Source organism: Polypterus senegalus, chromosome 1 (genome assembly GCF_016835505.1).
Source record: "Polypterus senegalus isolate Bchr_013 chromosome 1, ASM1683550v1, whole genome shotgun sequence".
NCBI lineage: Eukaryota > Metazoa > Chordata > Cladistia > Polypteriformes > Polypteridae > Polypterus > Polypterus senegalus.
Window position 1 is genome coordinate 287,325,020 of NC_053154.1, and position 27,577 is coordinate 287,352,596.

At 33.3% G+C, this 27,577-nt stretch overlaps 1 protein-coding gene across 5 annotated transcripts in view; it reads right to left on the reverse strand.

Moving 5' to 3' along the window:
- vti1a (vesicle transport through interaction with t-SNAREs 1A) overlaps positions 1-27,577 on the reverse strand; it is a 504,072-nt gene that overhangs the window by 379,953 nt on the left and 96,542 nt on the right. For 3 of the 5 annotated variants that reach the window (XM_039776469.1, XM_039776448.1, XM_039776478.1), the window contains exons 4-6: positions 24,583-24,660; positions 19,217-19,237; positions 13,351-13,435 (exon numbers count right to left, since the gene is read on the reverse strand). In XM_039776469.1, the coding sequence (XP_039632403.1) occupies positions 13,351-13,435; positions 19,217-19,237; positions 24,583-24,660 (184 nt within the window). The remainder of the gene's footprint in view (positions 1-13,350; positions 13,436-19,216; positions 19,238-24,582; positions 24,661-27,577) is intronic. The other 2 variants (XM_039776459.1, XM_039776486.1) reach the window with 1 other exon arrangement.

Genomic DNA, 27,577 nt, shown 5'->3' on the forward strand with positions numbered 1-27,577 from the left:
GATTCAGAACGAAGTGCAGTGAATCCTCAGAACATTGGGATACATGGGAGAGACATTATCTGTTGCTCAGACAGTCTGTTAGTTTCTACACTTCATATTTCTGAATAAAGACACACATATACAATATATAAATATAAGCTAGCTGTGTTACCTGGTTCCACCTAGGAAATATTGTATGACAACAGGCCTCAGCTATAGTGGGATCATTAACTGTGCGTTATCAGAAGTACTATGTAAGTAATGAAAACTTTTGTATACAATATTTGTAGTTTTTTTTTTAACTAAACAATAATAATCTTGACAGGTACTGTAATGTACTGGTTAAGTCTTTGGACAGTGGACTTAAAACCTGATGTTGTGGATTTAAATCTATCACCAATATGCAAGTCATTTACTTGTCTATCCTCTAGCTATAAAAACAAAAGAAAAGTAACCTATCGTATCTCAAATATTGTAAGTTGCAATGGATAAAGATGATAGTCAAATAATAAGTAATAACAATATCATTAGGTCACTGGGGCTGCTTACACTTGAACATACTATAATTAATAATACTACTTTTAGGTCACTGGAGCGTCATACTCTTGAACATACTATACACAACTGCCCAGGAATAAAATATTCCTGTGTTAAATCAATGCTTGCCTCTACTAGTGACTTGGCTTTTGATGATGTCATTTCAAAACACAATTTTACAGTAAAGTAAAAACAGGTAATGTGTAGGAACAATGTAAGAATATGTAAAATTTGAGGATACTGTATATTATTATCATGTAAACAAATTTTCATTTGTTTACGTTACTCACTCAGGCAGTTCTTTTCATTTGTTTCTGTCAGTTGCATGTTGTCTCCCTTTAAAGTTGGATGATGTGAATGTATATGTAAAAAATTTTGGAGAACAGGGATGAGGTATCTATGTTCAAAATAAGCAGACATGCATGCAAATAGAAGCAATTTTGGAGGTCAGGGATAGGGGTCCACTTTTGAAACTCTAGAGATGTAAATGTATATTACAATGGAGTATGTCGTGGGGGACTCGTTAAGTTTAAATTGACGCCATCGGCCCAGGCTTGTCTTGGACCATCACTTTCACTTCTCTCTCCTTTCCTTTTTGTTTCTAGTGAAGCAACACCTATGATCAACGGCCACAATATCAGCCACCGGCACTCAAGTTTATAGCACGGTTGCCAACAGTTTGTCAACCTTTCCTCTTCCATTTCACAATTCACTGTACATACCAAATGTGATCAAGTCCCATTCTCTAGTCCAGGACACTGTCCTTTCTGCAGTCAACTGTTCACCCTGTTGTAGCACAGAGTATCTAAGTTAGTATAGTATTAAATACTGAAAAATAATAAATATATTGGCAAATTAAAAAAATTGGTTTCAACAAATGATACCAGTTCTGGAACTGCAGTATGCAATACCAAACAGAAAGCAAACAAATGAAGTTACTTTACCAAGTTTTATGAAGATCTTAAGCAAATTATTGCCACATCTCTTATATCAATAGAGAGTATAGCTGTAACTTACAACTGCTGAACATTCAGGGCAGCAGATTCCTATGTCACTACATTAAAAGCGACTCGTCACCAGTAGAGGTGGTGTTGCAGACAAGTGCTCTGCATGCCAGTCACACCAGGAGAAACCTCACTGATTATATGTAGAGCTGCTGATATGGCTGGCAGGCTATTGTTCCAAAAACCTTTCTAGTATTTCCAATGTGTTATTGCCTGTGTGTTGGCAAGTCCAATAAATGTTTCTTCTCTTTAAGCATGTGGCTAGATATACTACTATGGTGGAAATAGTTTACAACACCCCTTACCCTGTAATACCAAATTGAGTGTGTGCGCAAAGCAACCAATGTGAATATTCCTATAAGCTGTATCACACAGATCATATTAGTGGCATTGTTAGTTACGATGGCTGGTTCTTTTTCTTTTATATTCCATTCATCCAACACCAATGTCAATAACCTTCAGCACTACATTCTCATTTTAAAATGATTCCTTTTTATCTGAGGGAGAACTTTTAAGGACACATTTTTGAAAACTGATTAACATGAGCATCTGATGATATGTGTAACCTGTAGAATTATAGAAAGACACAAGTTTTCCTGCTCTTTCATTAATTTCGACTAATTCAAGATTATTTTAAATGTCTAATAAGGGAAAAAATCTGGCTAACAGTTTAGATGAAGGGTGTGTGTGTCTACATGGAGATTCATAACACACAAATAAGTTTTTGAATAACATTTATTATTTAAGATGCTGTGTTTGATAATTTTACAATAATATTATTGTACAAGATGATATTGATGATTTATTATACATTCAAATAAAGTGTTACTGAAATTTGTCACATTATTTTAATGTTCTCTATGCATGGTTACCTTTACAAATGTCAAGACTTCAAATATATCAGTGCATGCATATTCTGATACAGTAAAATCGATGTTGAATCAAATCAGGGCATTGTGAATTGAAATTGAACTGGAACATCAGTGCCAATACCCTGCCTTAATCATTATATATACATATACAGTGGTGTGAAAAACTATTTGCCCCCTTCCTGATTTCTTATTCTTTTGCATGTTTGTCACACAAAATGTTTCTGATCATCAAACACATTTAACCATTAGTCAAATATAACACAAGTAAACACAAAATGCAGTTTTTAAATGATGGTTTTTATTATTTAGGGAGAAAAAATCCAAACCTACATGGCCCTGTGTGAAAAAGTAATTGCCCCCTTGTTAAAAAATAACCTAACTGTGGTGTATCACACCTGAGTTCAATTTCCGTAGCCACCCCCAGGCCTGATTACTGCCACACCTGTTTCAATCAAGAAATCACTTAAATAGGAGCTGTCTGACACAGAGAAGTAGACCAAAAGCACCTCAAAAGCTAGACATCATGCCAAGATCCAAAGAAATTCAGGAACAAATGAGAACAGAAGTAATTGAGATCTATCAGTCTGGTAAAGGTTATAAAGCCATTTCTAAAGCTTTGGGACTCCAGCGAACCACAGTGAGAGCCATTATCCACAAATGGCAAAAACATGGAACAGTAGTGAAACTTCCCAGGAGTGGCCGGCCGACCAAAATTACCCCAAGAGCGCAGAGATGACTCATCCGAGAGGTCACAAAAGACCCCAGGACAACGTCTAAAGAACTGCAGGCCTCACTTGCCTCATTGAAGGTCAGTGTTCACGACTCCACCAGAAGAAAGAGACTGGGCAAAAACGGCCTGCATGGCAGATTTCCAAGACGCAAACCACTGTTAAGCAAAAAGAACATTAGGGCTCATCTCAATTTTGCTAAGAAACATCTCAATGTTTGTCAAGACCTTTGGGAAAATACCTTGTGGACTGATGAGACAAAAGTTGAATTTTTTGGAAGGCAAATGTCCCGTTACATCTGGCATAAAAGGAACACAGCATTTGAGAAAAAGAACATCATACCAACAGTAAAATATGGTAGTGGTAGTGTGATGGTCTGGGGTTGTTTTGCTGCTTCAGGACCTGGAAGGCTTGCTGTGATAGATGGAACCATGAATTCTACTGTCTACCAAAAAATCCTGAAGGAGAATGTCCGGCCATCTGTTCGTCAACTCAAGCTGAAGCGATCTTGGGTGCTGCAACAGGACAATGACCCAAAACACACCAGCAAATCCACCTCTGAATGGCTGAAGAAAAACAAAATGAAGACTTTGGAGTGGCCTAGTCAAAGTCCTGACCTGAATCCAATTGAGATGCTATGGCATGACCTTAAAAAGGCGGTTCATGCTAGAAACCCCTCAAATAAAGCTGAATTACAACAATTCTGCAAAGATGAGTTGGCAAAAATTCCTCCAGAGCGCTGTAAAAGACTCATTGCAAGTTATCGCAAATGCTTGATTGCAGTTATTGCTGCTAAGGGTGGCCCAACCAGTTATTAGGTTCAGGGGGCAATTACTTTTTCACACAAGGCCATGTAGGTTTGGATTTTTTTTTCTCCCTAAATAATAAAAACCATCATTTAAAAACTGAATTTTGTGTTTACTTGTGTTATATTTGACTAATGGTTAAATGTGTTTGATGATCAGAAACATTTTGTGTGACAAACATGCAAAAGAATAAGAAATCAGGAAGGGGGCAAATAGTTTTTCACACCACTGTATGCATAAACATACACATACCTGTATACAGTACGGACATGTGGACATTTGTGCAAATCTTTACACATGTATACATTTGTGTTTATATCTGTACATTATTTACATATTATTGCTTTCAATACCTGCAGTGGGCTGGCACCCTGTCCAGGGTTTGTTTCCTGCCTTGCTCCCTGTGTTGGCTGGGATTGGCTCCAGCAGACCCCCGTGACCCTGTAGTTAGGATATAGCAGGTTGAATAATGGGTGTTTTTATTACCTACTGTGTCTATTTTGTTTTTTCCCATTATTTTTTTTTTTGTTTGTTTGTTGTTTTGAGTTCCATTGCTCCAAGGATGCAATATAGCTATGATGACAAAAGCAGCCTATCTAGTCAGTAAAGATGGTATGGTTTAGTCAATTGCAGTGCTTATTTTGAGCTATGGATAAAATTATACATGAAAATTCATATAAAAGAAAGACTTAACACAGAATTTGTTTTGATAATGATTTTACATTAGAGTCTCAGTGATTTTTGGTCTCAGGATTTTTCAGGATCAAAAACTGTCACTGCAGTTAGGGTAAATACCCACAAACAGCTGGTAGCTGAACAAGTTTTTATTTTTAATACTCTAGCTCAGGGGTGTCCAACTCCGATCCTGGAGGGCTCTATCGGCTTTATGTTTTTCTTCCTGCGACTTTCTTAATCAGTGACCAATTTCTGACTTCATTTTCTTTCATTTTTATTGCCTTGCTTTTTAAAACTTGGTCCTCAGAAGTGCTTCTTTTTTCCTTAAATGGCAGCCAAACAATATCATGTGACTTGATCCAATAGATGACCAGCTAAGTCAGCACCACAAACTCTAACCAATTTAACTCCAATCACTTTCTAAATCAGAGACCAGTGCTAGTTGTTAATTAATATCTCCTCATTCTGCCATTGCAGCCATTACAAAAACAGTAGATTGTCTTTTTTCTAAGAGCATACTCAAAATGAGACCTTCGCCTTTCCTTATTTTCAAATATTGTACAATGGACACAGGTTAGTTGGTCATGTGTTAGCTCATTTTGTAACTCATTACTGTTTGGCAGCTAATTAAGGAAAAAAAGAAAAAATTAAGGGGACCAAGGTATATATAAAGAATCATTTAAAATTAGAGCAAAATAAGTTAATTAGCAGTAAAAACTGGTCACTAAATAAGAAAAGGGTTAGAATGAAAATGTGCAGCCACTGCAGCCCTTGGACACCCACACTGTAGGTCTTGTGATATCTCTATTATATATGATGTAATGATCGTTTCTGCTTTAATTCTTCTTTATAAAACCCCAAATCCAAAAAAGTTGTGACGCTGTGTAAAATGTATATAAAAACAGAACACAATGATTTGCAAATCTTATAAACCCATATTTCATTCACAATAGAACATAGAAAACATATCAATGTTGAACGTGAGGCATTTTACTATTTCATACATATTACCTCATTTTGAATTTGATGGCAGCAACACATTTCAAAAAAGTTGGGAGGGGGGCAAAATAAGGCTGGAAAAGTAAGCAGTACTAAACAAAATGCTAGAAGAACATTTTTCAACTAATTAAGTTATTTGGCAACAGGTCAGTAACAAGATTGGGTATAAAAAGTCCATCTTATAGAGGCAGAGACACTCAGAAGTAAAGATGGACAGAGACTCGCCAATCTGAAATGCTGCATCTAAAATTGTGAACAATTTCAGAATAATGTTCCTCAATATAAAATTGTGAAGACTATGAATATCTCATCTTATACAGTATATAATATCGTCAAAAGATTTTGAGAATCAAGAGAAATCTCTGTGCACCTTGGACAAGGCCGAAAAATCTAAATTGCATGCCTGTGATCTTCTAGCCCTCAGGCAGCACTGAATTAAAAATAGGCATGATTCATCTTGGAAATCACTGCATGGGCTCAAGAACACTTTCAAAAAACACTGACTGTGAACAAAGTTCACCGTGCCATCCACAAATGCAGGTTAAAGTTCTATCACGCAACGATATCATCGAGAGGAGTCCCAGCGCATGGCTCAATGGCAACTCTGGTCTGGCCGGGAACTGAGAGGGACGGGTGCGAGGGCTCTGAGGGCAGATAAAGAGGCATTTGTTAGAGGAATCTGTGAGCAAGTGACACAACATCTGTGGTCTAGCGACCCATGTCTTGCTTACAAAGGAATTGAAGCATTACGCACATCTGAATCTGTTCCTCGGAGAGTCGCAGTCAGGGCAGCTGATGGAACGGTCCTTACGGATGACACTGCAGTTGTGACCCGCTGGGCTGGAACTTTGAGAAATTGTTCAAAGCTGATCCTCCAGCTAGGATGCTGAATATCTCTGGGTCCACGGTTCCTGAGGCTGATCCTCCAATTAGCTGTGAACCATCCAATCTCACTTGAGATTCCACAGGTGGTGAACCAGCTGAGGGGGGGAATGGCTGCAGGGATCTGTGGTATCCAGGGTGAACTTCTCCAGGCTGGTGGTAAGGCTGTCCTCCTGGCACTGCAAGCATTCACAGATCTTGACTTTGCTGACGATGCTGTGATCTTCGCTGAGTCAAAGGAGGCTCTGATCGGGGTGCTTGAGAGATAGTGAAGAATCTGAGTGTCTGGGCTTGCGAGTGTCCTGGATAAAAACCAAGATCTAGGCCTTTAATGACCTCTTGGGCACAGCCATCAGCAGTGTGTCTGTTTGCGGAGAGATTGTTGACCTTGTTGAGAGGTTTACTTACCTTGGTAGTGACATTCATGTCTCTGGTGACTTTTCCTATTTAGTCAGTAGACGGATTGGGAAACAATGGGGGGAGTCATGAGGTCGCTGGAAAGGGGTGTGTGGCGCTCCCGATATCTATGCAAAAGGACGAAGGTCCAAGTCTTTAGAGTCCTGGTGCTTCCTGTCTTGTTATATGGTTGCGAGACATGGACGCTATCCAGTGACCTGAGACGAAGACTGGACTCCTTTGGTACTGTGTCTCTCCGGAAAATCCTTGGGTACCGTTGTCTTGACTTTGTGTCGAATGAGCGGTTGCTCATGGAGTCCCAAATGAGGCACATTACCTGCACTGCCAGGGAGCGTGAGTTACAGCACTATGGCCATATGGCCCGTCTTCCTGAGGGTGATCCGGCTCGTAAGATCCTCATTGTTGGGGACCCGAGTGGCTGGACCAGGCCAAGAGGTCACCCACATAACACCTGGCTGCGGCAGATAGAGGGTCATTTCTGGAGGGTGGGACTGGACCGGGTGTTTGCCTGGGGGTTGCAAACCGGGATCCCAAGTTGTTTCGCCATGTAGTGGGTGCGGCAACGCACTGTACCAGTGCATGCTCCCTAACTTGACTTAACTTGACGCAAAGAAGAAGCCATATGTGAAACTTAAAACTTAATGAGTCAAAGTGAAAAACTGTTCCGTAGTCACACAAATAGAAATTTGAAATTGTTTTTGGAAAATATAGATGCCACATCCTCTGGACTAGGAGAAGGACCATATGGTTTGTTAACAGCGCTCAGCTCAAAAGTCTGCATCTCTGATGGTATGGGAATGCATTAGTGCCATGTTTTACAGCAATATATGTTCCCATCCAGACATCTTTTTAGGGAAGGCCTTGCATGTGTAGCATTGCCTTGTTGAAATAGCATACTCATCTATATAACAGGATGGCTTCGTAGTAGAAGAATCCAGGTGCTGAACTGGCCTGCCTGCAGTCCAGACCTTTCACCAACTGAAAACATTTGGCACATCAATGAAACGAAAAATACCACAAATATGACCCAGGACTGTTGAGCATCTAGAATCCTATATCAGGCAAGAATGGGATGACATTCCTCTCCCAAAAGTCCAGCAAGTGGTCTCCTCAGTTTCCAGACGTTTACTGACTGTTGTTAAAAGAAGAGAGTGCTAAAAATTGCCCTGTCCCAACTTTTTTGCTGCTGCTATCAAATTCAAAATTATCTTATTCTTTTCTTAAAATGGTACATTTTCTCAGTTTAAACATTTAGTATGCTTTCTATGTTCTATTGTGAATAAAATATGGGTTTATGAGATTTGAAAATTACTGCATTCTGTTTTTATTTACATTTTACATAGCATCCCAACTTTTTTGGAATTGAGGTTGTTTATGGATTAAGGATATTAACTAACTTGCATAATATATACTAACTTAAAAATTATCATTAAATCTTGAGTAATCAAACTTAATGCATAATTCATATATATTTTTTTACATTTCATAACTATTTCCAAAAACTTCTATCATATTCTGTTTTCATTTCATGTTTTTTAGTTTATTCCAGCACATCGAAGAATAAAAAGTTTTCTTGGAAGATGTGATGTGTTACATTTTACATATTTAGCATAATTAACTAATCAAAAATATCTTCAGAAAGAATGATTTTTGTGACTAACTTTAACATATGTAATTTTGAGTTAAGAATGCTGAAGTTAGTCTGAGTTTACTAAAAGTAGTACAAAATTGCAAATCTTTGCAATACAGCAAAATAAACAGTAATGAAAAGGACATTCAATGGTACACTTAAGAAATTACATTAAGATAAATTACTATAATAAAAAATATAACATTATCATCCTATTTTTACTGCATGTTTCCATGTAACTTGCTCATTTTTTTCAAGAGTTCAATGTTTCATTAAGCTAGTTTCTCCTGATTCACAATCTCCATGCAGCATTAACAGCTCTCACAATTAAACATCAAACACTGCGACAGATTAAATTACAGCTGTAAATTATCTCCCAACCTTAAAGATTTCTAAGGTAATGTCTTGATATTGACCAAAGTTCTTTTACTTATTATGCTTGAGAGATGATTTGCTTGGATTTGTCATATCTATTGGGCATGTTTACCTGACTGTACAGCCATCACTCTGTGCTGTGTTAATTCATACATTCTATTAGTCAACTTTCACAGCTCAGCTTATTGATAACCAGTAACAGCGCACTGCACAAATACACTTGACTTGAGCATTCCTAGTTTTCACACTCTTTCTCTGTGCATTTAGCATTCGTTTCCTCAGAGGTTAATGCGCTTGCTGCTTCCTGAGCAGCTCTTCTTCTCTCCACCATAGCGGTCCACTTCTTCACTTCTTTCGTCGGTATCTTTTTGCTTTAAAACTAATTAAGTCAGTGTTTGTGTTGCAATTACTTAGTACGTTTTCCTTAATTTTTCACTTAAACTGACACTTAAGTCTTCAATTTGTCTCAAGAATGACTTAAGATATGAAGAGGTAGGGGAAGTGACAGCGAAGGTGTTAGGGAATCAGAATGACTCCCATATGTATGTGCTGCATGGCCGCCCTGCTGGCTGCTGCTGAGAGTTGATTCCACAATAAAATAAATTAAAAATAAAAAGCGGATAGTAGACGTCACAAAGTATAAGTGTACCAAATTTCAGGTCAATTGGTCAAATGGTTTGCGAGCTACAGGTGATTTAAAATCCTGGACAGACAAACAGACAGCCATGGTAGCGAATTATATAAGAATATATGCACTCAGTTTATTTAGTGCTACATTCATTCAGCTTTTTCTGGACAGTACTACATCTATTTCCATGATAGGTATATTGGTGGCCACTCCATTTCAGAGAATGTTTTCAATTAACAATAAACACCCACAAAACAAACAAATTGAAGAAAATATGATGGAATCTCTGGCTATAATATTTGTAAGTGATATAGTGTGCTAAAAAGCATTTTGATTAATAACATGTTATGCTAATATGAGCTATGGTTGTTTTATAACTTGTATATAAACAACACAGAAGTCAGCACTCTATTTTTAAGCACATACTGCATTAAGCTGGTATTTTCAGAAGTGCTATAATATCAAAGCTGAGATGTAAACAGTTTTCTCTGCGACACTATATATGATAATACCTTAAAATTCAGCTGTCTCTGAGAATAACAATTCTCAGCTTTTTACAGATAATATAATATACATTTTTTAATCAAAATATAACCATACAGCAAATTCTACCTAACTTGAAAGTAGAGGACACAAATAGTACTGACAGATACCAGATAGAAATCTGACTTGTTGCATTTTCGGAGGACTTAACTATAAAATTCTTGATCAGAATAAATTGTTAAATTAAAAAAAAATAATTCTACCAAACCATGAATGACGAAAGCAAGATTAAGCTACAAAAAATAAGTAGAAATAACACTTCACTCACAAAAGCAATACTAAAATCAAGAAAATAATCTAAAACACTAAAATAATACTGACTCTTTTTCACCAAATTAAATGATGAAGGTTTGAAATAAATAATGAGAGCAAAGCCTGTTTATAGATAGTTGGTTGTAAATGGTTATCTAGTACAAGTAAGTTTAAAAAACTGGATATATTTAATACATAGTACACTCTTCTACAATAATTTACTTTTTAGTTAACATTCATGTAATTGTGCAAACCAAGTGAAAGTAATGCTTGCATTAGATGCATATGTTATTAAAAAACATCTTATTAAGGACATCTAGTCAGCATAAAAGAAAAATGTATATTACTTTGAAAAATTAAAGGCAATGCTCTTTTACTAGTTGGTCCCCTGCTTTAATATTCTTAGCAGACCAGGCTTATATCAAAGAGGAAAATATAAAACTCCATTCTGTTCTAAGCCATATAAATGACATGATACAAAAACAGGAGAACATGGAGGACAAGTATACCATAATGTTATCCCAGTTAAGAAAGATAAAGTTGGCAAAATGTAATAATATAGATTCCATAACACAAAATGAAACAATAGAAATGTAAAAAAAAAAAATTAAGCCAGTCAGAGAGAATAAATTAATCCATATATTTTTTTTACTTACTTTTCTGCTTATCTCATATTTTAATGGGTGGAAACAGTTTTGTATGGTTTGAAGCTTAAAAGACTGTGGCAGCATACAGTATATGTTTTTAACGCTGGCCTCTTTACTCTTCTGCAGCCCTGCTCTTTCACCTATACTGTGGAATATTCTTCTTCTTCTTAGTTATTTCCTTCCTGAGCCCCAGCCTGTTTTGATGTTCACATCAGGGCTGAAGCTCTGTCAGTTTTCTTCAAATTTTCAATTGTTGATCCTTTATTTGAAACTTTTATAACACTTTTTTCTTGGTTGCAACATTACAAACTATATTACCTTGTCTAGTGCAGCAACTGCTTTGAAAGTTTATCCTAAATATATTACTTTATTCACTACTATAACTATATGTTTCCTGTAGTCCTTAAATTTTATACTGCACTGATTATGTAATTTAACTTTTGATGCTATGGTAGGTGCTCCACACACAAAAAAATTAATGAGTGATTCAATCCATTTTTCTAAAAGCTGCATATTGGTTCCCAGTGGGTACTAAATGGACAACATAATTGCTGTCCAGTTAGAGCTAGTTCCTTTTTCTGCAGGTAAATGAACGAGGAATTAAAACTTATGAAACATTAATTCAGGATGAATGTAAAATGCACCAGATACTTGTATTTAATGCTCGTAAAAGTAATACCATGAAAGAAGAAAAAGGATAGTGGCCTTTAACTTTTGTAACCATCACCCAAACCACAATACAACTGGAAAAACACTGGTTAGTATTTCTAATACTTGTTAGAAATAAACCACTGAGAAAATGCACAGAAAGAAAAGCATTAGGCAGACAGGCGCAGACTCAAAATAATCACATAACAATTTAAAATCTAATTTAATCTGTGTATCAACCTTAATCTGACAATAAAGAATTCTATTCAAGATGGGCAAGTTTTATCACACATAACATATTTGGAAAAACAAAAAATCATATCATTTTGAAAGTATGATGGCATTTTCCCCAAATCCATTATCTACGAAAAAAGTCATCTTAACTACTAAAAAAACTAATGCCTGGGTTTTCAAGACATTGAAATGTCTCCAGAAAAACCAGCCAAGAATTTGGATATTCCTGCAAAAGCAAGAAAACAGTGTGGGCAAATCTGGCTAAAATATAGACATGTATTAACAGCAGGTTCAGAAATTCAAAGAACCAGTAATGTGTAGATAGTTCTCATTCTTGAATGTTTAAAACCACATATTATGAAAGCCTCAACACTAAAATGTTCTTATAGTACAAAACCATTTTAAACTGGTAAAATGGCCAGTAATAAACAGTATAAATGTATTAGTACTGACAAAAGCTAGCAATGGTTTGTTCTCAGAACATGGGTAGATAGATATAATTACCTTTTGAGAACATTCACTAATTTGAAAAAATTAAAAAGTGCAACTTGCAAAATAATAGTGTCACAACTGCAAATACTACACGGACACCAGTTTATGAACTTACTCTTTGATGGCCTGCTGACTTAACATTAATTGTGCGCATACTAAGAAAAAAGTGCTGCTTTAACCACAGTTTAACTAAACTTAAATTATGAGTTTGATTCATAAAGGTTATTGTCGCTAAGATACTGTAGTTCTATAAAATTATGATTTCTAAAATAAATCAAGTACTGGTAAAACCTAAACGTACTTATGTGCTTTCTTTATGCTGGTTTATTGGTTTATTCACATTATGAATGTTTGATTCACCAAAAAACACATTTACATCTAATCTAATGTAGTAATGTAGATTAAGATATCAAAAATGACAGTTTGGTCAAAATTTGCATACTTCAAAATTTGTTTTATTTGCATGTTTTAAACTACATAGCTAACGATATAAGTAAATTGAAATACTTTTTTATATAACTGAATATGAAAATTGAAAAACGAGGCATTTATAGAAAACCAAGATGATTCACTCAAATGACATCACATCATCAACACTATAGTACAGATAGTATATTATGTCCAGAAGTGGATGAAAAAAATCTTTTTTGATTTACATCAGGCATTACTGCGAAAATATAAGCAATAAAGGAAGATAATATTGTTACTTACTTTGGCTATTTACACATAAAAATATAAACATATATGAATTTTTATATAAATATATATATATGTAAATAAATTTAACTGCATTCATATTTAAATTAAAACAGCAGCGCTCAGCGTTAAAATATTTTCACAGATGTCACACAAGAACATAAATAAGCCCACACTTGTATACTCTGCATGTAAAACCACATTTCAAATGACTGTGCTCTTCCTTTGATGTGCCCCGGAAATGTCATGTGTCGTCAGGAATTCTGTGCATAAGCAAGACAATTTACTTGCAATCTGAATGCTTACCCGTTTCTACTGCTATCTGGTACCCAGCTTCTAGTCTTCGAGATGACCTTTCCAGCCTCTCTGTGTTATCCAACAGATGTGCTCGCTAAAACAGAACACAAAGATAGAAATAAAAATGATGAAAAACATTGCAGGATCTAATTAATTCATACCAATAAAGTATTGAAGGTGTTAAAATACCTTAATCTAAGTAATTTAATACAGTAATATACATTTAGTTTTAGCATGCAAATGTATACTAAAATAAATATCATATACAGTATTTCACAATTTAGTGGCACAGTATTCAACATTTATTTTTTTAAAGCAATTAGTACCATAGTTAATCCGGCACTCAAATTGCATAACATCGGCAAAACAACAGCCTGTTTACATGTACATTTTCTAACAGGAGATATACTATGTGTGCACATGTGTTGATTTCTTATTAAATAATGTTCATTTGGACAGCAAATTATTGTGTTTAAAGATGAAAAAACATTTAATTGACAATAAATCTGTTCAGATTAAATAATCAGCACATATGAAGCTGCAGGTATGGCTTGACAAAGTTAATACAATTATTTCCATTTCAGAGTATTTGCTTAGATTGTTTTATAAAGCTAAAATGAATTTCGTAGTAATCTCTAATGGTAGGTGAATATTTTATAGCATTTTCTTTAAAATAGTAAATATAACCTATAGAAAAAACAGTACATTTTTATATGAATGGTATATTATTAATGTACATATTGGTGTCAACTGTGCACAAAATCTTTATTTGTATAGAATTATATCATTCTGTGTGGAGTTTGCATGTCCTCTGAGTGCACACTTGGTATCTTCCAGAGACTCTGAATTCATGCCACAGTCCACAGACAAGACATTAGGCTTACTGGGAACACTAAATCACCCCAGTGTGGACTAGTGCTCCTGGAGATGGATGAACATCCTACACAGGACTGGTTTTTAACTTTTGACCTTGCTACTAGACTTGACACAGCCAAGGGAAAGCTGGCTAAAAAACTGAATTGACAAGTCTACAATGATCACTGTGTGTTCAGACATACCTAAAAAGATAAACTATGCACAAGCACAAGAATGATTTATTTATAATATAAACACAAACATCTAAATTGTCCCTAGTGTGTGCCTGGTGTGTTTGTGTGTGTGCATGCCCTGCGGTGGGCTGGCGCCCTGCCCGGGGTTTGTTTCCTTTGTTGGCTGCGATTGGCTCCAGCAGACCCCCCGTGACCCTGTAGTTAGGATATAGCGGGTTGGATAATGGATGGATGGATGGATGGATAAACACAAACAGAATACAGTATTTTATTAAACTTTTTAACAATGCACTTTACAGATAAATACTGGAATTTACATTTATTTACCCTAACATCTACTTACACATTAATGTTAATACATAAATAATAAAAAATCTTATAGAAATCATTTGTACAAGTATTTTAGTTCTCAGGAAAAAAAAACTTTTTTCCTTGAAACTTTTTAAAACTAATATATCTTAGAAGTCATGTAGATTTGCTGATCATGTAACAATTACAGAAATTGGTAACTATAATATTTTATTTTATTTTTTGCTATCTTTACATCAATGTTATTATGAAGGTAAACATGCAAATATCTAAATTAAAACTAAGTATATTAATAGAAATGGTACTTAACATTTCAACAACTGATCTGTGCAATGTATATCACCTGAGCTCAACAACAACAGCAAATATAGTTCCTACGCAAATATCCCAATAAGGTATCATTTTTATGTATTTGTTTCACAACATTCTTTCATTAAAAAGGAAAATAACTGCATTCCTAGTTCTAGTTAAGCTGTCAAAAGATGTACAAACTAACCATTCTTTATATAAAAAAAAAACAAAAAAAAAAATGCAAGATGGCTTTCCAGTTTTCAAATCCACTTTCAAAGTTTGACAATCAGAAAGAAAACCTCCTCTGAACTTTTTTTTTTTAACAGTTGACAGATGTCATTTTAAAATTGCAGGAATACTTTTTAATAGTTTAAAAAAAATGAAGTGGGGGGGGGGGTTGTTGCTCACACATAGGGAAAACGAGCTGGCTCTCTCTAATGAGCCCCTATGGATCTAGGAAGATGCAGGCTGTATTGACATGCACGCTTAAGCTAATACACCTAGACCATGATGCCTGCGTGCCTTGGAGCACCGGCAGCCAGGGATACTGACAGAGTATCTCGCTCCCATCTTCAAAGAATTCAAGTGATTAGTATGTTATCATTACCATTCGAAACGTGATTTCCCTATTCCCTCACGGCAAAGGTGACACATCTCAGAGAGGCGGCCAGCCGACTGCAGCAGCGAAAGCCACTTCAAAGCTTTCCTTGAATTTTTCTCTCTCTGTGTTTTTCTCCCCCTTCTCTCACTCTCTCTCTCTCAATTTTTGGGGGTAGGGGGATGTAGATAGGGTTACAATCATTAAAACTATGTGCTCAGATGACAGAATATGATATAAAGGTCAAGAAAGCAAATTTTATTCAGTATCATGTAATGTAACTATAAAATAAGCAGGTATGTTTGCAGTAAGCATATATGAAGTAAAAATAATGAATTCTGGCCAAAAACACAACCAAAACAATTAACTAGAAAGATTAAACATTGAGCAAAAAATTAAAAGACAGGAATATTTTTAAATGCATGAATATGAGACTTCTGTTAGAAAGTAATAAATATGTGTGTCTTACTCAAATACCCTCAAATCAAATAAGCAACCCAATGAAACAACCACTTCACATCTGCTCTATGACAAATGCAGGTTCTTAAGAAACAGACAGCTTTTTAAAATAACTAGCACAAGAAGAACATGTAAAACAGACCAGAAAGTGTAATGTAGTATTGACCTTAAATATTAATACTAAATATGTAAATGACTTAGCCTAAGTGTATCTGAAAATTATGAGAGACAACTGCATAATTAGCTACTAGTCAAAAGATACAGATGTTTAAAAAGTAAACTATATTACATCAGAACAAAGTAATGCAAATTTTCTTTTTCCGAATACACGTATACAATGTAGATATTCCTACCTATATACTGTATATAGCACACACTCGTCTGCATACTATATCAATTTGCTTGCATGTATACTATTTCAAGGAGGTGAGAGCCATAGACAAAGTCATCATGACAACTGTGATTCATCCCAGCTATGCAATCTTTTCAGGGTTTCTGTTGAGTGTGTAAGATAAGGAATTACAAATGTCAAACAGCTCTAGATGTAGGTGGTAAATATTTAAACATGTTTTTCAGTGGAAAGTATACAGTTTTAAAAGACACCTATGTGTATAAAAGCTGAAACTGACTACTGTAACAGCTTATCTTGCAAATACAAATTTTAAATAAAAGCTTGTGGCTGTGGATTGACCTGTGCAAAACAGTTCATTAAAAACAACACTATAATTGCCATGTTATATACTTGTTAAATCCCACAAATTTGTACTATCCATAAATTAGGAATGGCAAAAAACAAATTCAGTGATTCTTCAAATGGAAATATGTGGCATCAATACATTATCACATTAAGCTAATAATCCTTTTACCTAGTATATGTAAACAAACACAACATTAAACTATACATTGTTTTTTAAACAAAGAATAATGTAATATGCATATAAGTATATTAAAACAGAGAAATACAGAATGTCTAGTTTTTAATCACTTACATGTACTGTACTATACAATTAAGGAATGTATAAAACATATGTAATATGTCTATTTACTTACGTTATATGAAAAGTAACCATGAAAACTGACATTTTTTAAACAAATTAATCAATGTTTAAAACCAAACAAAGTAAATATATATGCAACATATTAAAGTGTAATAAATGCACTGTTTATATTATAATCTTACAGCAAATCATTTACAGTACAAAGATTTGCTTTTCAAATAAGAATATAAGACTAATTCATTGTAATAAAATTCTTAATCTGTAGCTTTTTTTTACTTTAGCTTTAAACCGCAGCTGATTCATAGTAATACAAAAAAGGCATTACTTGTGCACTCTGAAAACGTTCCCATCTCTATTCACTGATAGAGAAACACATTTAAATGTAAATAGCATTATGTTGGCAATGGCAATGACAAAGTAAACAATTGCTCAAATAACTCTTTTCTGAAAAAAAAAACCACAAACATAATGTGTTTAATATTTTTTATTGGTTATAAAAAGTTTACTTGTTTACTTTAGCAAATTGAATATGTCACCATTAAAGGCTTGTCAAAAAACTCTTTGGTTTGATGATTGAGGTACAGGAAATGCTTGTGCGTGTGGGTATATATATATATATATATATATATATATATATATATATATATATATATATATATATATATATTAAAATAAACAGATGGATGGATGGATAGATAGGATCATACTTTAATAAACAATGACAATATATTGTAAATTATTTGTTAAAAGTAGTAACAGGTAACGGTGGTACACGTGACAGCAAAAAATAATTAGGCTATAATACAAGACAAATATAAGACTAAACAAATATAAAGAAAAAAATCTACTAAAGAAACAGAACTGAAGGCATTACAGACAAAATAAAATAAGCTTTAATTCATCATTTTGTTAGCGGGCAGAATCACCAGGTTCCATCAATGGCAGAGCTGTAATCTCCAAAACTACCACCTGAGAAACAAAAGACTACTAATGTGGCAGTCAGGCAGCAGTGCACATGCCAATCATTTGAAATGTTTTTTATTTTTTCTGTTTATGTCATCACAGTAGTGAAAAGCTTTAACTAAATGTTTGTGTTTCTATAAAAATATCAGTACTACCAAAATGCTTTCAGATGTTCTATTAGCTATAGATTCAAGAGTTGTGTTTTGCACATTAACACATGATATGGATATAATCTACAGGTAGATTTTCTTTCTAGCAGCAATAATTAATATGTTATATTAACTGAAAAGAAATACCTAGCCCAGGTACACTATTGGAGTGGACAGTATATAGATATAACAATTATGTAAATAGTAGTGCTGCTTTATTGATGGCTTCCAATTTTGGCTTGCTCCACAAGTCATAAGGAGCAAGACAATAATCTTCACTGTATTGATCCTCTTGAATTCACTGATTAAAAAAGGAGAAATTAGTAAACTGGCTAAATGTTTACATAAAAATACATTAGATATTTTCATAATATTGGTGATTTTCACTGGAGTATTTATTAAAAACAAAACATATAAAGGAATCATTATTCTTTTTTAACAATTGTGCTTCTTTCTAAAATAATATGATACACAAAATATTTGATTGTGTTTTAAGTGTATAAGAAAAGGCAAAAATGCATTATTCAAAAAATAAATCAAACTTATATTTATTAAAAAGAATGCAAAATGTATAACATAGGAGAAAAAACTATTCAATAAATGAATGAAGATTTCGCCTAAACTATTTTTTTAAACTAAAATATGCTTCTGATATAATGTGCAATTTATTCACCATGTTCTTATTTAAAAAAAAGTTTATGGGAGTATGTATAGTACATCTAAATATGAAAAGCAAAAACACATGTTTAAAATATGTAATAATGTCCACTTTTAAATGGTTGCATATTCTGGGATCTTTTTAACCTACATAAGCAAATTTAGTATATATTCACAATTAATATATTGTATTGTATTATGAGGGAAAAAGAAGAATTACTCCACACCTTTAAAGTGAAATAATTTATTTTTCTTATACAAATAATGTATACACCTTTTTCTAGTATAGTTATTACATGTGCTACTTATGAAACAAAGTGAAAAGATGATTTTCAACAAAGAAATTAAATTTAAATTTCTGAGGGAATGCCAGGCTAAAACAGCTAGCAAGGAAGTACTTACCTCTTCACGTAACTTTATCAACTGCAACATGAACGCACAGAGAAAAGATAAAAAGGAAAGAAATGGCAGGAAAGAGATCAGTCATGCGGCAGGGTACAGAATTAACCTTGACGATTTATCTGTTTGCATGTTTAGCATTTAGAAATCACAGACAAACACATTAAACGAAGCTAAACACAGATTCATGCAGAGTTTTTGAACAAACAAAGATCACTTCGAGCGCTGTCACATTAAACAAAGAGCGAGGAATGGAATTTTCTCTCTCTCTTCTTCTCTCTCACTCTCTCTTTTTTTACCACATCTAAAGTACTATCATCAAGGAAAAAAATCAGAGTCACATCACAGCACTCAATATGGCAAAGAAGAAAAAACAAGAATCATCTTGTTCAGTTTTAAAATACTGAACTAGAACAGCTCTGGTGCTGAAACTATATTTTTATATGAGCAGACTATTTTCATAATGAAAATAATTAACTTAATTATGAAACTTTTGAATTTCATTTAAATTTGTAATTTTATATGGCACAAACCAATACGTCTGAGGGTTTCTCAATTAGAAATTTTTTAACCAATTTAATTTTGCTATTATAATTATGTGTATGATTTTACACAAAATTCCTATGCATGCATACTTAATAATTTCATTCAATTTTAAAGACGCGTTTACATATGACTTTAAAAGTAACTATAAATGATATTAAAAATATACACCTCTTATTAAATAAACACCCAATTTCAAAACACCAGTTTGAAAAAATGAACATTCATAAATAATTTTTTTATCTCAATAACTATAATTTTATTGATAATGTAAAAGGAGTGCATAATTAAATCTAAAATTACCCTCTATAATAAAGTATTTCAAGACAAACATCTTTGAGGAACGCAGATCAAGTTTATATGTATTTGTCAGTCATTGCAGGTAATTCTTTATCCATATTTTCTGAATGATTAAAGGTTACCAGATCTAAGGGGAGGCTCAAGGGCATTATTAGCTACTCGTCTCATCTTACTTTGTACTGTTTGGTCATTTTGAACTTTCTATTTTCATAATTTGCTAAAGTATCAGAAACAGACATACATGATCATAAATTATAAACTATTCATACCAAGGTTCTTGAATTTCTTAAATTATTACAGTAATTCTGATTATGTACAAAACAATTTTAAGTATCTGCGAAGCTAGATAAATATATTCAATATTAAAACATGGATGATGCTCTGGTACAATATACTGTAAATACCACAGCATCCTAAACTGAATTTTTTACTTCAATAAAGACACAAAGACAGTTTAAAATATCGAATACATATACTGTATAAGATGTTGAAAACACATACATTACCGACTTCATTGTTTAACTAGGAGTCTACAAAGTAAGTTTTATGAGAAATATAGCAAATCGTGCCATAAATCAATAATTAGCCACTAAATATTCTATATGCTTATCCATTCCTCTACTACAATAAAGTATATACTAGCATAATTAAGGACTACAAATATGCTAAACATTAGAATTAGCACAAGCTGAAAGCCATAAATTTCAGGTGAAGAACAGTCTTATTTCATCACAACACAAATGATTTAGTTCTACATTGCAAACATTAATGTACATTCTGCAAATGATAAAAAATACATTTCTGGGAATATGATTACTGAAATATATTGAATATTTCCTATTTATTACCTACATATAATTTAGAAAGATTAGACATTTTGAATTCAGAACTAAAACCATTGCATCTTAACCACTGACAAAAGACTCTTAGTGTTCAAAAATAAAGAAAAGATAAATATAAGGGGGGTCCTTTCTTTGGGTGGAAGGAATGCTTTATTGACGGTAAGTAATTTTTAAGGTCCTCTACTTCACATTAATAGAATTAGTTGAAGGGGCAAAGTTTAAAACTACAGCACACACAGAGTTATTTAGAGCTTCCCCAACCATCTATGTTCAATGATCACTTGCAGTGCTGCTGCTGTTTTCAATAGGGTCTAAACAAAACTTGTTCAATCTTGTTTGTGCTGCTTGGACGATTTCAAGTCTTAAGGAAAGACATGTAACTGCTATATAGCTGCATTTTCTTTGATATGTTAAGCCACATAAAACAATAATTTATACCTATATTGTTGAAAATGATAATATCGTGATACAAGGTGAACATCATTCATTATAAAATTTAATAATCAAACTACTCTTTCCATTTTCCCTATTGCTGCCAGTATTTAAATTTGTGCCGCTGCAATTTTCTGTTATGATAATCAGTGGATTTTCAAACAAAGACATTTTTTCATTCAATACAGAATTTGATACAAGTGGTAATCTGCTTCCTTTGTAGCTTGCTAAATCTGGTCCATGCCGGTTCAAACCAGCAAAATCTCTGGTGGCCTTCTGCTGTGACTGAAATCGAAACTGTGCTGCGGTGTGTTTGTGAGCAAGTGTGAAGTTTGAATGTGTATGAGCGTGTGTGTGTGTGTGTGTGTATCTGTGTGGGTGGCTCTGTGAGGCGACTACACGTGACACGGTAAACTACCGAATTATTAAAAAGAATGCGATAACGCCAATTCTGTCTCTGTCCACACACAGATAACGAATAAATGCCGAACTCTATTAAAACAGCCTTTGCACATTATCGCAGGGCAAACACGCCATTTTCAGAACTTATGACGACTTTCTATTTATTCTGTTATAAATCCTCTGCATGTAACGAAAAGATTTGTGTCTAGTAATGATCTGCTCTGCTGGGACTATATGAAATGATCCTGACCTCTTTCAGATCTTTAGGAATTAAATTGACCAGCTAGCACCCACCTTCCTTTCCATCACCGTATACTGCTCTATAAAAATGAAGTTTGGTACACTCGATACACAGCAAGACTAGGTCTTACATTATCTCCAAGAGTTTTAAATTGGAAATGAAGCAAAGGCAGTATCTATATAAAAACGAAGAAACAGCAAGCTACTGATTTGACTCCTCAGTGCCAATAGTAAATTGATTAACCATGTGGCTCCCAAATACCTCTGATTTATGTACATATTTTTTTCCAAGTACGAGATAGAGGGTAAGAAAACATCAACACTATGCAACAGTAACCCCATAGAATAAAATATTTACCTTTGAAATTATCTTTATATTGTCTGTTTAACCACCAGCCTGATAAATGAGCTATAAGAATAAAGTTGAAAGCAGGTGTTCATATTATATTGGATCTAAATTTCATGGACTGCTGTGTGCTCTTATTACAATAACAAAATAAAATGTACACCCTAAACAAAGCCATTTACAAACGGTTGTAAAGACATTACAATGAATCAACTCAGTATATAGATAAAAAGTTTGCATAAATAAGTATTACTATTTTGGAATGGTTATGAGTTTTACTTCTTCATAATTATTTCACACCAAAATACATACCTGTAAAGTCCAAGGGTAGAAATTTTTAAAGTATGTACAATGTTTCTCTGTTTAAATTTGTTATTTCTATCTAGCACATGTATATTTGTTCTGTTAATTCACTCATTTAATGTATATTAGCAATACTGACCATGTTTATTGATTTATATATGACATGCATTATGTATTTTTCCATTTCTCAAAGTACTACTGCTGATTCATCCAAATTTAAAGTCCTAGGAAGCCAGAACCCATCCAAACTGTATTGTATATAAGGCAGGAAACAACCCCCAGCAAGGTGATACTGTGTCTCGGGGCAACCCAAGCAAAACAGAGTTACCAATCTGTGGGAGAAGAATCACTGGAAGTACCAGGAAAAAAAAAAACACTTACAAAATGGTCAGGTTGGGAATCTAACCCAGTACCCTAGTACTAAGTAAGATTTTCTACATACATATGAATACAGATATACATTTTCTGAAAAAAATAATGTTCAAAATGTACTATCTGTAACAAAAAAGTATTTAAGGTATTTTTTTTATCATTTTTGTCTATAGATTACTCATAATAATTACTGGGCTTTTGATTAAAAACAATTATTTTTTTCTGTTTTCAAAACTTTTGACAGGTTTTGGCAGAAAACCAAGCTTCTAAATTATATCTCACAAAAAATGTTAGCATTACTGCCTTTTTCCTAATTTGATGGAAAATATGCACATCAATTACACATTTCAGCTTGAGATACATATGTTTGTAAGATGTATGGTGAAAAGGTTTTTATTGAAATGGTAATAAGAAGAATATCAAAAAAGTTTATGTGAGACAATTCAGCGCTAGAAAATTTAATTCTAGTTTTACAAATGTATAGGATGCATATTAACTGTTTAAGTGTAAAGGTAGTATGATAATTAAAATGAAATAGCTTACAATTCAAAGAGCTTTAGTTGAAAATACAAGTGCCTATATTTCAGGAACAGCTGTTTAGGTACAAAATAAAGGTATTACAGAGGTAATAGGCATTACATTTTTAAATGAGTTGTGTTTTAATTATTTTTAGGTTTATAAATATTATTAGAAGACCCTACAAATAACATTTATTGGTAACTACAGTGGAAACTATATATATTATAAATTACTATATATTACTAATATTATATATTATATTATAAATTTATTATATATAATAAATTTTTTTAACAAATAAAAGTAGAATATTAGCAGAAAAACAAGTTAAATGTAACTCTTTTATGTTGGTAATGGTCAGGGTACAAGTATATAAATTATACCTACATATAAATCAACTAAATTAAATTATATTTGCATAATAATTATAATACACGTGTTTGCACACCAACAAACTTATACAGACAAACATACACTTTCAAAATGTATCTTAATTTCCACACATTATGAATTGCAATTTTTGCCATTCCATTAAAACAAATTTTTCCAGACTAACACTTAACGAGTATAAAGTTAACAGAAAATGACAAGGAAACAGTGTACTCGGTCAATCTTTATAAAATGGTTTATTTTGTCTGCTCTAAAAAGCTATTTGTATAATACATATTTATTTGGCTGCAAAATTAACATTATAAAGATGTATTTTTTATACAGCAATACTGCAAATCTATCATTCCTGCCAAAGTATACCTTCAACTGCATTAGCTATGTTTAGGTCACTAAAGAATAACATTTCATTCTTATAAATTGACAACTCTTGGAAATGAATTACTTTTTGCCTCAAAATGAGCAGTTCAGTATTAGGGGAATGAACTAAGTGTGGTTATGGGAAAGAACCAATTCTCTTTAGAACATTGGGACTTCATTTAGACATCAGCTTTGCATTAAACAGTATATCTTCCACATGACTTGTTGCAAATGCATTTAGTGAACAGCTTGAGTAGTCCTATGTGCCAGTGACCTTCCTCACCCTCCAGCCACCCACAATGGCTGACTGATTAGCATCCTACCTGACTCTCTGAGGAATTCCCATCATCCCCTAGGAGCTCATTCCGCACTTCGTCACTGTAGGCGATACGTGACCTTTTCTGGAAAAGAAGAAAAAGAATCTGAAGTATATATACAAATAATTAGCCAATCTTAAGCATGAGAGCCCCCTAATGGAAAATAGCTGAAATAACTGTTCATTTTGAAGATATGAAAATATATAAAATGTACATTAATATATTTTAAATAGATGGAATTGGAGGAGTAAATTATAGGCTTCCACAAACAATATGAACATAGGTTTCATTGCTGTCATCATTCTTTTATTACACTAACCAGTTTGTGAGCAAACAGAAAATAATTAGCTGACACCATGTAATGGATGGTGAGCTTTACACTAATAGCACTACTACTACTTGCTCTAATGAAATACAACATTAATTTCAGAATCACTACCAGTTAATGTAACTTTAAACTTTTTTTTAAATCTTTTCTTTTTTCTTCACTGACTTTATACTGCAATGTTGCAATGAGTTCAATTTTCAAAAAAAATACGAGAGTCTCTACCATTATAATAGTAGTAACTTTAGAAACACCCTGGAATATAAAAGAGAAAGCTTTAAGAAAAATATTTTCTGAAAATGTACAAACAAGTAACATTATACAGTGACATACGAGCAATTTAAAAATATTATGAAAAATGTAGCAAAACTGATTATTATGTTTATTTATACACTTTTCTATATCTTAAAACTAAACAAGTTCAAAACTGGAATCAAATGAACAATGGCAACACCTATTATTGAATAAATATTTTAATCATATGTTAAATCAATGAGTATCTTTCATAATGGAAGACTGTACGAAACATATAAATGCCAATAAGGATAGTAAATATCCACAGGATATAAATGGATCACGCAGACACTGACCGAATTAAAGATAAGCCCTACAGATTATTACAGTTAACATTATATTGTTATTTTTGGCAATGATTGAGTTATCGAGCAAACTACACATCTAGAGTAAGTTTTGGCCATAAAAAACAGACTATTGTCAAGACTGATTATAGTCTGCATGTAATTTTGCAAAAGTAATACGCCTATAATTGCTGTTTTTGTGGGCAGACAATTTTACCCTTCTCAGCTGGTAAGTATGGCCAAGACAATATAGAGTATATATTTAACTTTCCCCCCCACACGTCTTAGACATTCTCACAGTACTGGGTAATGAAAGATTTAACAAAAAATAAAAAATAAAACATTATTTTTCAATACATGATCTTCTGCTGGGCAAACACCCACATATTCTATGTTAAAGAACAGCTTTGTTACTTCGGCAACTGTTGGCTTCCAGGTAATTGATGCTAGAAGCATCAGAGTGGGTTTGATTTGAATCAGAAGATTGACATCTCCTTCAGGCAGGAGGATATAAAAAGCAACATTCTAAGTGCTTTTAAATTATTGGTTTGCTTCAGCTAAGGATATAATCCATAATAACTGTGAGCTTTAAAGTGCTAAAACACAAAAATAAGATGAACTGAAAGGAAAAATGTGACTGAACAAACAAATATTATTCCAATAACACTATAATTTTGATTTATAGTATTTACACCCACTGCGCTATACACAACTAACTTACTTATAATGACATAAATCTTTTGTCAAAGATCCAACACCTGTAAAAAAGACTCAATAATGGAAATGAGAATTTGCAAAGAGGGGCACATCACTTTGGCTAGTAGTACTTTATTCAATCTTATACTGTTAAAGGATTTGGAATATATGGCAATTTAGAAATACCTCACATTTCACCTTGTCTTACTTTATAAATATACATTTTAATTGCCATAATGTACGATATGTGTTTGCCAGTATGTGTCTATACATACACATCAATGTGTATACAATGTACTATATATATTGCAAGCAATGTCCATGCATATATTTTAGGGGTAATTAATGTATACAATACATCATTTTTTAAACCAATATGGGGAAAAAATCAGTTTTACTGAAATAGAGTAAAACAATTAGTATTTTAAATGTATGTATTGTCACTTACTCTAAATACCAATCCACAGTATTGCAAATTAAAAAAGTTGTTAAGTTTTTTCAAATCTAGCTCTTGTTAACTTCTTCATTTTAAAATGAAAAATGGAAATCATTGAAAGGTTGTGATTGTCTTCAGAGAAAATCATATTTTCTAATTGCTAATTGTTAAAACCAAACCATATCCTCAAAAATATTAGATTCTAATAGAAAAGTAATGGGCAATGTACATGACAGTCTAGATTTTCAAATCTCAATAGTAGTAGCTTCAGACTATCCAGGCAGAGGTAATGTACAGCATTAAAGAAAGCGAAGACCTTTAAGCAGGCGGTGGTATCAGAACTGCCTCTTTAATAATGCATTTTATCCCGGCAGGGGGCTAAAACACTCAACGGCATGGAGGAATATCACACCGAGATTATTTTTGTTTTCCCTTCTTTTCACCAAAAAAGCAAACAAATTGGCAGAGGTTGTTCAATTAAGTAAGTGCTTCTTTCTTGTTTGATACATATCAAATAAAGGCAAATGTAAGCAATAGTACAGTTGCTATCACCTTAGACTACAGTAGTGTCTATTAGTGAAAAATATGTCTTAATAGCCCGATAAGTAAGTTATCAGATCAGTGGTGTTTTAATTATTAGTTTGTTTATAACAATATTCCACCCATTCATCCATCCATTCACTTTCAAACCTGCTTAATCCACTTCGGGGTCACAAGGTCCCAAGCCTTATTTCCAAAACCAATGAAATTCACTTTAGTTAATAAAAAAAAACTTCCCAAGAGCTGATGAACTGGTTTATAAACCGATAATTGATATAAAAAAAAAATGCCCTTCTTTTAATGATAAATGCATTTAAACTCACATTGGTAACTTGTTGGCTTTAACAATTCATGCTAATTTATAATAAATAATAGACATAATTTTCCATAAACAGAAGTCTCTTTGCCCATTTTTCAATGCATATA